The 15,736-nt window shown below is 41.8% G+C and overlaps 1 protein-coding gene across 2 annotated transcripts; it reads right to left on the bottom strand.

Moving 5' to 3' along the window:
• Positions 1–5,925: 5,925 nt before the first annotated feature.
• HERPUD1 (homocysteine inducible ER protein with ubiquitin like domain 1) lies at positions 5,926–15,736 on the bottom strand. Of its 2 annotated transcripts, none has more exons than XM_019666840.1 (8): positions 15,457–15,736; positions 12,521–12,598; positions 12,358–12,432; positions 11,130–11,260; positions 8,865–8,987; positions 7,967–8,317; positions 7,511–7,616; positions 5,926–6,691 (listed from the first exon to the last, which is right to left on the bottom strand). In XM_019666840.1, exons 1-8 carry the CDS (start codon positions 15,589–15,591, stop codon positions 6,527–6,529), a joined length of 1,164 nt encoding a protein of 387 aa, XP_019522385.1. In that variant the 5' UTR covers positions 15,592–15,736; the 3' UTR covers positions 5,926–6,526. The 2 variants fall into 2 exon arrangements, with proteins under 2 accessions (XP_019522385.1, XP_019522384.1); XM_019666839.1 differs by having other exon boundaries at positions 5,928–6,691; positions 12,358–12,429; positions 15,457–15,735.

Genomic DNA, 15,736 nt, shown 5'->3' with positions numbered 1-15,736 from the left:
CATGGGAATATAGTGTATAGCATAAAGGATATAGTCAATAATATTGTAATAACTATGTAGTACGGTGTCAGATGGGTACTAGATTTGTTGGGGTGATAGATGGGAGGGGTTTGGGGGCAGGGTGAAAAGGTGAAGGGATTAAGCAGTACAAATTGGTAGTTATAAAATAGTCATGGGGATGTAAAGCAAAGCATAGGGATTATAGTCAACAATATGGTAATAACTATGTATAGTGCTAGGAGGATGCTAGACTAATCAGGGAGATCACCTCTTAAATTATACAAATGTCTAACTACTATGCTGTACACCTGAAACTACAATAATATAAAATACTGAATGTCAACTATAATTGAAAATTTTTAAAAAGGGGGGAAAAGGTGAAGGGGAGTAAGAGGTCCCAATTTCCAGGTATAAAACAAATAAGTCACTGGGATGTAATGTACAGCATGGGGAATACAGTCAATAATATTGTGATGGCGTGGTACAGTGTCAGATGGTTGCTGGACTTCTCATGGTGATCACTTCTTTAGGTATATGAATGCTGAATTCTATGGTCTACCCTCTGAAACTAATATAAATTGTATGTTAGCTATATTTTTAATAAAAATATTTAAAATACATATAATCAAAAAAGGAAAATTTTATGTGAGGTCAAGCTGAATAAGATTGAAACAAATTTAATCAAGTAAGTGAATTTGAAAATCAAGAGTAAGCTGATGCAAAAGCTTGGTTTTCTCTCTCTGCTAAAAAGGACTATTGGTCTGCTCTGATATTATGAAAAGGTTTTCTGCCTAGAAAGCAAAGATGCTGTGTTTTATCAAAACAATTTTTTGTTTCATGTTTTCTTAATCAGGTCCTTGATTACCTGAGAACACTGAATCTCCTCAACAGTAAGACCTAAGTTTTGCTAACGAATATGTAAACGTCTGTATTTGTGTTGAAATCTTCTATTGTTACTTTGGTTAAATGGATAATTAAGTATTGCATCATAATGGCTTTATGATCCTATTAAGTCAAATGTCCAAACCTTTTGATATATTTTGAGAAACTTCTCAAAAAAAATTTTTTTAAAGATTTTTTTGGGGAATTGGGGTAGGGAACACCGTTGGAGAATCGGGGAAGGGGAACAGAAAAGTTGCTGTCCTTTTGTTCTTCAGTCTAGTTGTGGAGGATGTCGCTTCACTGGCCCATGTTGGTATTACCATTGCGCTCTTCCCTGCTGAAGCAGATGGGTCACCAGGCATTGGACGGCAGCTCACGCCGGCTGCCAACCACTCAAGGTAGTTCATGGCAGCCCACTGCAGCGGGGGCTGCAGCCTATGCCATTGTTGGCAACTCACAGTAGCCCAGCTCCAGGTCGAGCTGTTGTTCACCATCTTAGCTGTAGAGGGCGCAGCGTCACTGGCCCTCATGTGGGATCCAAACTGTGGCCCTGCTACTCAGAGCTGGCGTCCTAAGCCAACTCTTAACTAACGTGTCACTCGGCTGGCCCCCAAAAATTTAAATTATAGAGTCTTGACTTGGGGATAACCTTGAGGTATTTCAGAAGGGTCCCTGGAAAATTTGTTTTCTCTCCTTATAAAAGAGAAATATTAAATTATTGTAATTAGGCCTATTTGATATACTAAAATTACATGGGAAGTTTTGTAAATAAAGAGATAATAAGTATGCTGTATTTGTATATGTTATAACTGTTCCAGAAACATATGTGAAATTCCTGAAAATCTGAGATGTCCTGGCATAAGATGTCTGTCATCAAAACTGCAGCACGTTTGGATGAAGTCCATTTTGGTTTTGCAAAAGTGACCCCTTATTGCCAGACTTTTGCCATCCTGATGTTCTTTAAGACGTTAACAATCTGTTCTTGAATGAAAAAAATTAGGATGGGTAGACAATGACTGTAAATTAAATGGCTAGTTGGGGCTATGGGAAACCCAAGATGGCCGCTTGGTTCTTCCTGGCTCCCTGGATTTTTTGTTTTTGTGTTCCTTCATCCACCATAGTACATTTGGACTGGACGTGTGGGTTATCAATGTCCTTGTTGTGTGTATGTATGTATGTTGTACGTATGTATGTTTTCCGGGTGAGTTGAGGCTTTCCCTTGCCATGAGGTGATGCCCTTACAATGGCAAACTGTTAAGAAATGTGTTTATTGTTTGCGGCATACCTTCCACAACATCCATTTTACTGAGCAAATCATATGAACTTTGACGGACAACCTTGCAGACTTCTTGGAATTATCACTGACCCTATCGCTCACAACTATCAGGCAAGGTCAAGGGAGTGAATAGAAAAACTGGATTCAAGCAGAACAAGTTTAATTACATGGGACTGAATGAGCTGATGAGAAGGGTTACAATTTTATGACTTTATTTGAAATATTGCTGATTTTTAAGATCTTTTGTTTTCCAGATAAAAAGGAAACTTGTTTCTCTTAAACTACCTATTAGTTAGCAATTTGGTAAATTATACCTTTGTAAGCAGTATTGAAGCATTTATATTTTTCCCCCTACTTGATCCCTACAGAACTTGGAAACTCTTAGTATTTAGCAACATGGTTATTTGCATAAGTTCAATAAAAGTCTGTTTTCCTTAAAACAGGACACAATTGGAAACTAGTTATATTACCAAGGCTTTGACTGGAATGAAAGAGAGACAGGCCATGAATAAACTGATATGACCAGAATGCTTTAAAGGAATTAAAATTGACTTTGAAAGCCAACAAAACCCCTTGGGAAAACAGCCTGGTATCTTGCTTCCATGGTTCACAACAGTCTTTCCAGGTAAGGAACAAAGGTTCCTTCCTGGGAGATGCAAAGAAAGAACTCAAGATATTTGGGGACCCTGGAGGAGAGAACACAGTTAGTACTGCAGGCAATGTCTGATGGCAAGTCCTTGCTTTGGCTTTTCTGTTCTTGATAGGTCTTTTTAAGTCAATCTGAAGATTCCTTATGAAAAATTCTAGCAAAGCAGATTTAAAAGAGCCTTTGTAGTTAATTTACTATTCTTGCTGGGCTTATACAAATAATCAGGCCAAGTTGATTGAAACTAAATTTATTTTGCACATAAATAAGTCTTAATTTGGCTATCTTTGGTAATAAAAATGGGGTGATTTTAGAGAAAAATAGTTTCAACAGAAATTATAAATACCTTTATAGATATTAGATTCTAATGATGTTCATTATCTTTTGAATTTTTTTCCCTACTTATAAACTGTACTGGATCCTGAATTTTTCTAGTTTTCTTAAATATTTGGCTACAACCCTCCAAGCAAACATTTTCATTTTCCCATCCTTTGACTTGGAATCATTGAGAGCTGAAATTGCTCTTTTTCCAAAGCCATGCAAGCTAAAGTAAGGCAGCTTGATATAGACTTCAGAGAAATCATCATAGCAGCTCATCTATGGACAATCTTTGTTGCAGGAAGATGACCAGAGACATTCCAACTGCACACCAGGAAAATCTATCAGACTAACTGCCTGCCTTCACTCCATCTGATGATCCGAGACAGACATCTAGAAATCTCCTTGACTGCCTGCATTCAGAACTCAGAAGCTGAGATTATAGTCTGCTCTGCTCATTAACCTTTGTTTTTCTTTTGTTTCCATAGAGATGCCTCCTATTACATGCCTGATTGCTTGCACTTTGAGAGCTCACCAGCATCACTACCTCCTGAAACGAAACACAACTTTAACTGAACTTTTCTCAGGATTGCTTTAAAGATACAGAACTATCTATCTACCAGCCCAGCTCCCGGAACACGAAACCTCCAGGGAAGTTTCAGAGGAGAGAACCTGGAGGGTTCAGAGCTGGTCACCCAAGATATGCCTCTTGGGTATGCCAACTGTTTTGAGCTAAAGGCAACTTTAGCCACAGGCCCAAGAGAAACTTCTGCTTCTCCCTTAACTACCTAGAAGAACTTGAATTAGGGGTCTTGTCCATAAGGTTATCAGAGATAACCTCTTCTGACCTATCTATAGAGCAGGACAAACTTCTATTTACTGAACTTCTGTTATTCTTATCATCCTGCATTGACCCTTTGAAGCCCCCAAGGCACCTGACCTCATCCCTGGATGTCAATCCCCGTCTCTTAACCTCTCTTGCATGTGGGGTCTCTGACTCTCAAGTACACGGGGTTCCCATACATATGTAATCAATTTGGTTCTTTTCTCTTGGAAAAAAACAACAACAAAAAACACCTTACAGTGAACTCTTACTGGTCACTTTCATAAATTGTCAAGTATGTCAGGATTCCTGCTTTTTGGTGGGAGGGACAAATCTCATGTCTGCCCTTTTGCTTTTGCTGTGACCCTTCTCTCCAGCTCCTCAGTCTCCTTCCATTATTTCCAACCCACTTCCTCACTCATAAAACTCTACATCAGCGGTTCTCAACCTTCCTAATGCCGAGACTCCTTAATACAGTTCCTCATGTTGTGGTGACCCCCAACCATAAAATTATTTTCGTCGCTACTCTATAACTGTAATTTTGCTACTGTTATGAATCGTAATGTAAGTATCTTTTTGTTTTCCAATGGTCTTAGGCGACCCCTGTGAAAGGGTCGTTCGACCCCCAAAGGGGTCGCGACCCACAGGTTGAGAACTGCTGCTCTAGAACCTCTGATCCCAAGTTATTTCTTTGTTCAAGCACGGATTTTGTCCTCATAGCTTGTCAATAATCACTGCCTTTGTACAGTTCCTCGTCCTGGAGGTACAGTGTTATTTGAAACTTTATACTATTTAACTCCTTACATAATTATCTTAGTTGGCTTTTTAGAACACAACCATACATAAAATACCTTTGTATCTACCCAGCATCTTGTTATGAACTGTTCAATGAATGTTTATTTGATGTAACAAAGTTTCCAGTAATGCTTAATTTAAATGATCACAACCACAATACAAGAAACTGATTTACCATATTTTGCTGTGTATAACACACTTTTTTGCCCAAATTTGTGAGGGAAAAATAAGGATGCGCATTATACATGGGTAGTACTAATTCCGTATCTATATAAATGTTTTTAATTCTTTCATTTATGCTCATGAGTTAAAAGTGTAACTCTAGAAATCGATAACGATATCCGTATACAAAATAGTACCCTGGAATATGATAATTGGTTTTGTCAAACTTACTACAAAGTTGCAACGAGGAAGAGTTCTTGGCCTTCTATGATGCCATAGTAAATTTTGTAAATTTGTTACTGGTACATAAAATGTCATGTACCTTATATCTGTTCTTGTGTTTTGTAATTATTTGTTACATAAAATTTCTTGTACCATAATATGTTAAAAACTAAATGCTAAAATTCCTTTATAATACAAAAAACAAGTACCTAAATGTAAACAAATAAAAATTGGAATTAAAATGAAAGATTTTTTCCTTGAAAGTTTGGGCCAAAACTATGTGTGTGCATTATACACGAGAGTGCATTATACATGGCAAAATACAGTACTTTGCCCTAAACAGCACTATCCAGGCCTTTAGCATTCTATCTATAACATTATTCACATGAAAAATACATAGAACTTTGCTTTTAAGATTAGTCTCAAAACTAGTAATTAAACAAAAGATTAGAGCCACAAAAGTAAATTCAGCTTATAAAAGCATGGCATTTGAGGAGGTAACAAAACTGTCTTAGAATTACCAAGGTGGAAAATACTTAATGTCACTAACTTAAAATATGTGAAATTTAACTTTGATGGGTTACTATGTAAGCCAGTACTGTTTAAATCAGGAAATGGGGGCAAACACAAGTATATTCTTAGTAAATTAAAACTTTCAAGGCCTTACTTCATCATTCTTAAGTAGTACAAACCATCCTTTTATAGAAAGAAGCAAAACATTCAGGTTACTTAAAAATCAAGCAACTTCACTGTTGACCGTCTAGTGACAACAGACACGGAGTAAACTGCTAAGAGTCTCTGCAGAATCATTCATAATAAAACTTTATTGAACAGAAAACCTCGCAAAGGTTTTCACCTCTGCAAAGTTCCCCTTGGTTTAAAGTAAAGCACTGCATTTGAAAAGGCAATTATACAGAAGTCTTTCCTAGAAAAGTCCTGCTAAAACATGTCTAGCAATTTCATTGATTATATAAAGTAGTACACTTAGTGTAATTTGAACATTCCAACAGGAATCAAATCGTACCAGCAGAACCATTTCTGCATCTATGACTTCTATGTACAAACACACATGCAGACACACACATCTGGAAAAGTTCCTCAGGCATAAACATGCGATACTAATGCCTTCTACTTACAATGCCTATTAAACTATATACAGTATATATTAAAGCTCTTCAGAATAAAGACATGAGAAGCCTTGGGCATTTTTTGTTCATCAATTTGTATCACGGCTTCACGTCTTACTTTCCGCTTTTGCTTGATCACAAAAGCATATCCTCCTCCTTGTTGGTTCTTTTACTAATTCTGTGCCATTGCCATGTCCAGGTGAGGAAATCTAGCTGGAGTCGAATGATCCAGTCCACGCCTGTAAAAGCCTCCAGCAGCCACAGAGCAAACAGCATCAGTTTGCTATGGCTGGGGGCCCTTCTGGAAGAAGAGAGGCAAAGAAAGTCTTGAAGACGAGCCAAGCTGTGCTCATAAATGAAGGGCTGGTCTGTTCACCATCCAGTACGTCCCTGTCTGGAGGGAGCTGGTTGGGGTCTTCAATTTCAGGATCAGGGCCTTCCTACAGACAATGAAACACAACGAGGAAACAATTAGGACCGTGATAAACACCAAATGATGTCAGGCAGTGGCAGAGAAAAATCCCTGGGCACTTGTGCCAGATGCAAAGCAGCCAGGCAGGCAGGACCCCAAGGCTGGATGGAGCTCCTTCTCAGGCCTCCACAGCACAACTGCACTTCTGACATTCTCATCTGTTTTGAATATTCCCAGCAGCAAGTATCAGAACAAATGAAGTAACGAGACCTTCAACTATTGTTAAATAAGTTAACCTCTTCATTAAATATGGATATTCTTCTTTTGGCAGTGTTGAGTTAAAACACTAAAAATGGAAACCCAGGGTTCTAAGAACAGACACTAGGGTGCTATTTTTATTATAAAACAATATCCTTTAGAATTATGCATTAAACTGCCTCATAAAAATTCTATTTCTGTGGGCAATTTCCAGGAAATCTATTCTGTGAGACGTACTTATGTTCTTAATCCTTAATAATAATGATCCACTAGCAGTTTCCATGGTCTAAGGTCTAACACATTGTTACAGACCACTGAATAATGGAAATAGTGAGTTTAAAAAAACATTATTTACATATGTCAAAATACAAATTGCCACAGCCACGGGACAAAAATACCTGATAGATGCCGTGACACATTTAATGCTTTAAAAATAGCTACTGTTCTAAGAATAAATTTGAAAAAAAAACCACCTGAAATATTTAGCCTAATAAAACGGTAAACCACGACACCGGTTAGTTAAAGATTAAGAATTTGCGAGCTTGGCATCTCATGTCAAGCTCGCTGGGCTCTCCTGGAATTGCCATACCTGTAAGTTATTGTTGGGGTCCTGATTTACAGCTTCACGAAGAGGACCGTTATTCGGGAAGTTCTGAACCGGTCGCTGTCTAAATGGAAACCACCCAACGTGATGCCTTCAAAGGAAGCACATAAAAGTCCGTCTTAGCTAACATCACAGTGAGGTTTACTCACGAGTTTAAGGCCCCCCTCGCTCGCCTCCTCTAATTGGAGGAATGCCCTGATTAGAAGCTCACAGCAAGAACCATCTGCAGACACCTTCTGTCACACCACCTCCTAGACGTTCTCCCTGGCCTGTCAGGTTCTGACGGCAGGGGCTGTGTTTTATTCATCACTGTACACTCAGCAACATAAACAGCACCTGGCACATAGTACGTGCTCCATAAGTGCTTGAATCTTGTAAAGTGTAATCTGTAGTAAATGGGGGTGGGGTGGGGGGGGAAGGAAAGTGAAATCATCTGCTTACAGGTACATAAGCACGGTGGCCCCCATGACCATGAGGAATCTGCTCAAGGAGGAGTAGAAGTAGAGGATACTGAGAAAAACGGAAAACGTAGCTGCCGAATAGGTCCAATCCAACCAATCTCGATTTATCTCATCATCTTCTTCCACGATAGGGCCGCCTTGTGCATTCATCCGCAGATTTTGATTGGCCCCAGGATTAACTACCACTTGAGGAGCAGCATTCTGATTGGCTGGTTGGTTTTCAGCTGGAAACTGGTTGTGAATAGGGGCTGGAGCAGGTGCAGAGACCACAGGTATCTCCTGTGTACTTGGTGAAGGAACAAAAGTCCCCGATGCAGCAGTGGCCGCTAAACTAAAATAGAAATGACAGAGGCAGATATGGTGAGAGCGAAGCACCGTGAAGACTGCGGTTCTCATTGCCTTATTTACTCAGGGATCTTTTTTACAGTTAAGTATTGTAAATAGCTACATACGAACTTATTTTTTTCTTTAACTTAGTGAAGAACTTCTTGACTAACACTCATACATGGCTTTTCTGCTCCTGAGAGAAGCCACATGATAACTTTCATCTGGAATTAAACAAGGCTACTATAACAGTATGGTGTGGTAGCAAACTAAAATCTTCACAAAACTTTAAAGATCCTACATGTTGAAAAGAAATTAACACATTCTACATGAAATCATCAAAGTATGTATCAGGCTTAAGCAGCCCTGCATCAACACACGAATTAGGTGGAAGTTAGCATTTCCGCTCTGCTCCACCCAAAGAACCAGACAGAGCAGGGCTCTGCAGAAAGGAATCAAAACACAGTCATCGCTGCCTTTATAGGGAACATGATGGGACTCCCCTCAGCTCCCAGGGGCCCTCCCCCCACCACACATGGCAGGAAAGCACTCACTACTGCATGTAGTACTGCCGAGCGTAGATCTGCTGGAACCAGGAGAGCTGCAGCCACCCATAGGTTGTGTAGCCTGAGAAACCAGGCCCCAGGCCCTGGAACGCCAGCTGGGTAGCTTCTGGCCTATGAGAGATTTTTTAAAAATACTCGTTTTGAGTTGGTTTATAAGTGAAAACTAAATTTAAATTACAATCAGGAGTTCAAATCAAAGCGACAGAAGAATGGGCTTTATGAGGGTTACACACAGACTAGTGTGTGATGCAGCTGTGGACACAGCAGAGGGCTGGCTGACCAAGCCCTCCTCCCATGGTCCAGATCCCACGGGAACACCAGAGCCGTGCCCAGTACTGGCTCTCACCACGTCATCACGGATGTACAAACAAGCAGACTGAGTAGATTCCCACCCCCATGTATGAATTGCCAAGTCTCACTGCAGGTCTAAACTCACTGTTCATCCTTTAGAAAGCAGCTCTGAAAAGCCACATTTCTCCCAAAGCCTTTCCTGAAGGAAACTCCCCACTCCTCCCAATACCCACTTCTCTCTTGCCTCTAGATCTGTGTGTGTGTGTGGGGGGGGGAATGTGTGTGTGAGGCACCACCCATGCACGCTCGCTGACCTGCGCAGGTGCTGGGCTGTTACCTCACTATTTCCCAACAACCATAGGGAGCTCTATCCTCTAGTTTATGGAGGGCAGCCTGAGTGCAGCTCAGGGAAGACAAGAGATTTATTTGCACAAGGTCACTGAGCTAGTAAGTAGCAAGGTTGGATTTGAGAACTGTTTGTCTGACACCAAACAAACTCATTCTTCTATCAGGCAACACAGCCTTAAACTGCCCAGGGGCTGGGGTGGGTGGGGGAGGCAGGGCCTGTGGGACTCATCGGTGGCTTTGTGGACCTTACACGGTGAAGTCCTTAGCCAGCACTTCAAAAAAGTGAAACTAATAGAATTGCCAGAAGATCAGGAGTTGGTTACGTGGTCATTTCTGCTAGTTGACTCATTTCCTTAACTAAAGTTATATACACACTGGCTGCTCTATAAATAATTGTTGAGTGAAATCAACAAGTTTAATTATAGTTAAATTCACATAGTTAGATATGGGCCTCGATCCTCAAGTTGTACAGCCAGAATAAAGGAAGCAGTTTTAAGTGTTTTTATCCAATAATGCATCCAATTACCATCCAATGTACATGCTGACAGTCTTTTAATCAAATTCCATACCCAGAGTATTTCTAAAATAGTATTCCAATACAAGCAGGTCTTGGTATGATACTATTTCTTGATCATTTAAAAAATCACATGCATAGAAATGAGAGGATAACAAAGTACTTTTGTTGGCTCTGACAATGATGGCACTGCAGGTATGCAAGGTTACTAAAAGGCGTTTACAGTTATATACTGACGTATGCAGGGGTAAAATGACATGATGTCCTTGAAATACTCCAGGAAAATAAGTGAAGGGGTAATAGATAAAATGAATATGGCAAAACTTTGATCATTATTGGGCCTGGGTGATGACTATGTGCTGATTCAGGTCCAGTTCCCTCTACTTTTGTGTGTATTTGAAATTGTCACTAATTAAAAAAGAAAACAAGAAACTCCTCATTCTTCAGACTGGCTTTATCAATAACCAAGTATTAAAAACTACTAGGAAAAGGAGGGCGGGGGAATTGGGGAGTTACAGAGTTTCAACTCATCATTAATACGTTATTTTTTCCCATAGGGACTTTCATAATAAAGTGTTCCAAGAGCTATGAAATCCAAATGTTAGAGCATTTAGTCACTTCCGGCTTTGGCTCTCAAGAAAAACTAAATCAGTGTAAAGAAAAGGCCTTTTTTCCTAGCACCACCAACAGTCCTTGGCAGAGCATTTCTTAAGCAGTCTGTTCATCTTGTCACCCATTGTTACAACAAAGCACAAAGCCATCAGCAGAGCAGCTGCATGACGCTTCAACAGCTGTTTTTTCTGCAGCAGCATGAATCTCCTATGGTGAGGCCAGCACATGCGAAGCGCACCATACAGGAGGGGACAGGCCTACATTTTCAATACATGCATCTCACACTTTTTTTATATGTGCCTAAAATTTTGGCTGTGTAGTAAGAAAAGTTAAATACATAAAAGATTTTTAAAATGAAACCTTTATGAAGCAACACTTTGTACATTTTAAAAGTCTATGACTATACATTGTAAACACCTTATTCTTAGATTGATACAAATGATGCATATTTGAGTTGCATAAACCTGGCTCTTTATTGTAACACTCACCTTGAGATGTTCTCCCATCCAGAGGGAGAAAGGTTCCGAAGAACCTCCCTTGGCCTTAAACCATCACTTGAGGAATCCCCAGGGTATTGTCCTTGATTATGACCAGCGGGCTGCTCTGTGGGTTCAGCAACCTAAATAAGCATAATGGGAACAGAGAACAAAGGGTCTGATGCAACTGGCTGAAATCAAGCTAAAAGAATTAATTTGCTGTGAATGGCTTATGTCCCCCACCCCCACCTCTGAAATCAACAAAATTAAACAGATGCAATATTATGTAAAAACTATTCTGAAATTTGTTCAACACAATTTCAATATATATTTCATTCATATTTTTTCCTAGAGTAAGTATGATGCAGTTTCATTAAAATCTTTTAGTGAAGTTACCATCGGTGAGAAAGCTTCCTGGTAGTGCTATGTATAGCTTATGGCACTCCATGTACTAAATCAAAAAATTAAATTTGACCAACAAGATTCATAACTACAACCCAGCCAGCAACCTGAAGGGAAGGATTTTCTATGCTATGTTCAGATGTTTCAGGAATGTATGCAGATGTAAAGCAAATTTAGAGTGTATCCCCACATTTATTAATGCTGCATATTTATTTGAATCAACACTGTGAAATGAAAAATAAATGATGTTGACTGTCAGCATCATTTAACAACAATAAGTCTTCACAGATCACTTCATAGAGACTGGCCTTTTCCTATCCAACTAAATAAAATAATCACAATGAAAATTTCCCAAGAAAATATCTTCACTTCTTCCTTCTTTATAAAAATTAACGGTTGCTTAGAAGAAACTGATTATGTGCTAACTTTCATAAAGACTCCTTGCGGAGTGCCTTGTTAGTTCAGTGATCTGGATGCACAAGCGCGGTACGTCAAATCACACCCCAGAGGACGGGTGACGCGGGCAGAGCCCCACTTTCCCACCACAACGTCGACAGGACCGTCCGTCTCCTACTATTACTGGGTTGTTGGAAAAGTCATGACGCATTTTTGCAACGAAAAACAGAAAAAATACATCATGACTTTTCCGACAAACCAATAGAATGAACTCTCACTTGTATTGATAACAGTTTCTAATTCCTGATTCTCGCTGGGGAAGAAACAAAATATTACTTGATAAAAAGGCTATAAAATCTCTCTTAAGAGTTTTATCCAACTTCCTCTATTCTTATCTTGAGTCTGAATGACACCAATTATCATGATGATAAAGCAGACAGACCTGTGCGCTGGTTTCGGGCATTTTTGGGGGAGTCTTCACATTGCACACCAGGTGCAAAACATGCCGCTTTTCCTGCTGAAAGTAATACGGAGCAACTTTAGGGCCTGAGCACAAACTGGTAAGAGCTTAAAAACATTCAAACGTTAACATGTAAGTGACATACCTTTGGAAGCAAGTCCCTGAGACACTGGTTATCCAACAGCAGCTTCCCAGAATAAATTAGCCTCTGGTCCTCCGGACGCTTATCATGGAAAGGAAGAGTAGCATAGGTCAGCGTTTAACCCCTACAAGTTCCCAAACACGGAAGACACTGTTTTATACAAATCATTTAAATATGTGTGTGTGTTTTTCCCCCCAGCATCACAGGAAAACCTTTTTTTCCCAAAGGCCCCATATAGAAAACTTTTATTTAGAAAGTATTTAAATTTAAACTGGTCTCTCACATGCAAATAAATTTAGGATGGAAAATAACCTGCATTCCACAAAACCTAGAGCTACGCTACCTGACCTCTTAACTCCTGGGGAAATCGCTTTCTGTCACTAAAAACACAGATTTCATTTGGGACTCCTATAGTAACTAACTTCAAAACCTGTTTGGTCTCGGGGCAGCTGGTTAGCTCAGTTGGTTAAAGTGCAGTGTTCATAATACCAGGGTTGCCGGTTCGATTCCCACATGGGCCACTGAGTTACACCCTCCACAACCAGAGTGAAACTACTGCTTGACTTGGAGCTGATGGGTCCTGTTCCCCAATAAAAAAACAAACAAGCAAAAAACCTGTTTGGTCTCAAAGTACTCCCAAGGCCAACCTTCATCAAAACCACCTAGTACTGGCCCAAAATAACATGAAGCAATTTTAAACTTCAGCCTCAGAGAGACATTCCCGACATACAAAGGCAGTTACAGAGGAGGTGGTGTGTGGCTTACATTTCCACAACAACCCTGTGAGATTTTGTACCCTTATTTTAAGGGGGGAAAGTCTGAAACTGAGTTGTCCAAGGTCACCAGCTGCTGACGAGGCCAGATTCCAACCTCTCACCTTCACTCCAGTGATTTTAAAAACACAGGGACTCCACACACTTTTATACAAATCTCAGTTTTAAAATCTGTTTTTCATTTCTTTAAAACTTTACTTAAAAATAATCACCTCAAATGATATATACCAAAGGCAGTACACGGAAGATTACCACCAACTTGTTAAACTACTCTCGCCAGAACGCAAAGCTTAGACCAAAGCTGCTCCTGCCAAGTAACCTGGAATTAGAAAGCAAGCTGTTTAAAACAAACAAAACACAACTGTGTCTGTTTACCTGCACAAATCCGAATTTTTACAACTGTGCAACTAAAGCAAACTACAGAACTGGATTGGACGCTGTGTTCACCGCTGTTCTCACTGACTGCCTTCATTGGTAAATGCTGTGCACACGATTTTGCAAAATGCTCTTGTAGAGGTGGGTCCTGCATCACACGCGTATGAAAGCGCCACGCCGGAAAAGGTTTGAAAACCACAGCTGTCTGAGACTTAAGTTGTCTTCCTCCTTAAAGGGCTGAATTGACGCTCTGTATCTTTCTCCAGAGGCTCATTTGATAAAAATTAAATATGTTAAGCAAACAACTATTATAAAGTAAGGCTTCTCACATTAGAAAACAAATGACTACTCTCCAGCCACAAATGTACATACCCAGGACACCTTTTATTTACAACTTTTGGGCCTTCAAACTTCAGTGATATTCCTCCCCAAGGAAGCCCTTAGGAAAGTTCTCCTCTAAGACACTGCCTTTTACCAAATGACGCAACTAGAGAGTACACCTGCTCTGCCAATTCGTGTACCTAACAGCCCTTCTTACAGCAACCCCGCCACCTCCTTTCTTGGAAGCAGCTGTGGTGAAACTGCCAAGTCCCCAGGTGCATGCAAATAAATAAATAAATAAGCAAATGCCAAAAGACAACTGGGAAGGAAAACTCACTGCTACATTCAATATTCAACAAACATGGAACAAAAACAACCTGACCCATGTGCTACCACACACTGCAACTCTTCAGATAAGAGGGAACAATTTCACAATCTTTTCCTGCCCTGATGTCCTCTCCTGTTTGCTGGAGAATTACACTTGTGGGCAGTAAAGCACACAGCTGACACTTACATAATATTAGAGTCGAAAGTAAATACAGGAAGGTCCAGCTCCCAGCCGCCATCACGCGGTGGACAAGAGGGCGGTGCTAAGGGGGATACTGACAAATGTGTCAACCAAAACAAAGCTAGGCAGTCTCCGTCATGGAGGGACCTAAGTCGTAAGGCCAAGACTCCAGACTCCTTCCGCCCGTGTCCCTCCTAAATCTTGACCAGCAAGTGCACGGGCTCCTCCCTGGGTCTAAGCAAAGGCTGTGGCGCACAGCACAGCAGGGAGGGGCCCATGGCGGAAGGTGGGTAGGGAAGGGGCAGAGCCACGTCTCGCTCCTGGGTGTGGGCCCTTAAGTACACACTCCTGGGCCCTCACCATGTTTCTCCAACCGGTGGCTTGAGCTTGGCACCTGCCCTCTCCTCTCCGAAACGAGAGGCTACCTTCAGAAAACTCATTTTGCGGCATCTATGTTTTATTTCTATCCTTTGGATGCAATCCCAAACGAGGAACGCCTAGTTGCCCTGTCGTTTTGCGGGGGGGAACTAAGGCTTGAAGGGTGAAATGACTCACCCAAGGTCAAGCTGCTGTTTCAGCGGCTTGGCTAAGGCTGGAAGCCAGATCTAGGGGACCGGGAAGGGGTCTGGGGAGGTGGCCAGGAGGATAGCAGCCTTGGGGGTTGGGAGACTTGGAAGGCGAGATGACAGGGGAAGGCAGGCCGTCAGGAAGGCGGGCGATGGCAGCCTACGACGAGGAGGTGACAACCACGGGGCCGGGAGAGGGGACGCCTTTGGCGGCAGGGCGGGGGAGACCAGAGGCCTGGGAGAGGTGACCCGGTGAGGACCCGCGGTCGGGGGAAGGCCGGAGAAGGGCGAGGCTACAGGATAAGGGGAAGCAGACGTGGCATCCCTCGGGGGCTGGGAAGAATGACAGCCGGGGCTAGGAGGGCGTTGGCAGCGGGGGTCGGGGGCCCCTCTCACCGGGCGCTCGGGGTAAACGCGGCTCAGGTGGGCCTTCAAGTGGCCCACGCTCCAGCTGCGATCGCCGCTCAGCTCCAAGTCGCGGTGGCGCTGGTTGGGGCTCTTAACCAGCAGCGTGACGGGCTCGGCCTCCATGTCCGCTGCGCTGTGGGCTCGGCTGCGATCCGAGAGGCCAGGCAGGCGGCGTCGCTGCCGCCCGTCAGCTCCGCGATTACGGTTTGTGTCTCTGGGGCGCGCGCCCCCGCCTCGGGTGCCTTTTATAGGGACCCGGCGCCCCAGC

The sequence above is a fragment of the Hipposideros armiger genome, unplaced genomic scaffold (genome assembly GCF_001890085.2).
Source record: "Hipposideros armiger isolate ML-2016 unplaced genomic scaffold, ASM189008v1 scaffold_479, whole genome shotgun sequence".
In the NCBI taxonomy this organism is placed as follows: Eukaryota; Metazoa; Chordata; class Mammalia; order Chiroptera; family Hipposideridae; genus Hipposideros; species Hipposideros armiger.
The sequence above is the reverse complement of the archived record's forward strand: the minus strand, read 5'-3'. Positions and strand labels throughout refer to the sequence as shown.

Bases quoted from the DNA above. Each gene is read 5' to 3' on its own strand.
- HERPUD1 (XM_019666840.1), bottom strand. From the start codon at position 15,591: ATGGAGGCCGAGCCCGTCACGCTGCTGGTTAAGAGCCCCAACCAGCGC. The intron at 11,261-12,357 runs GTCTGTCTGCTT...ATGCTTATTTAG, and splicing joins TGCCCGAAACCAGCGCACAG to GTTGCTGAACCCACAGAGCA. The intron at 8,988-11,129 runs GTGAGTGTTACA...AATCTCTCATAG, and splicing joins GGATGGGAGAACATCTCAAG to GCCAGAAGCTACCCAGCTGG.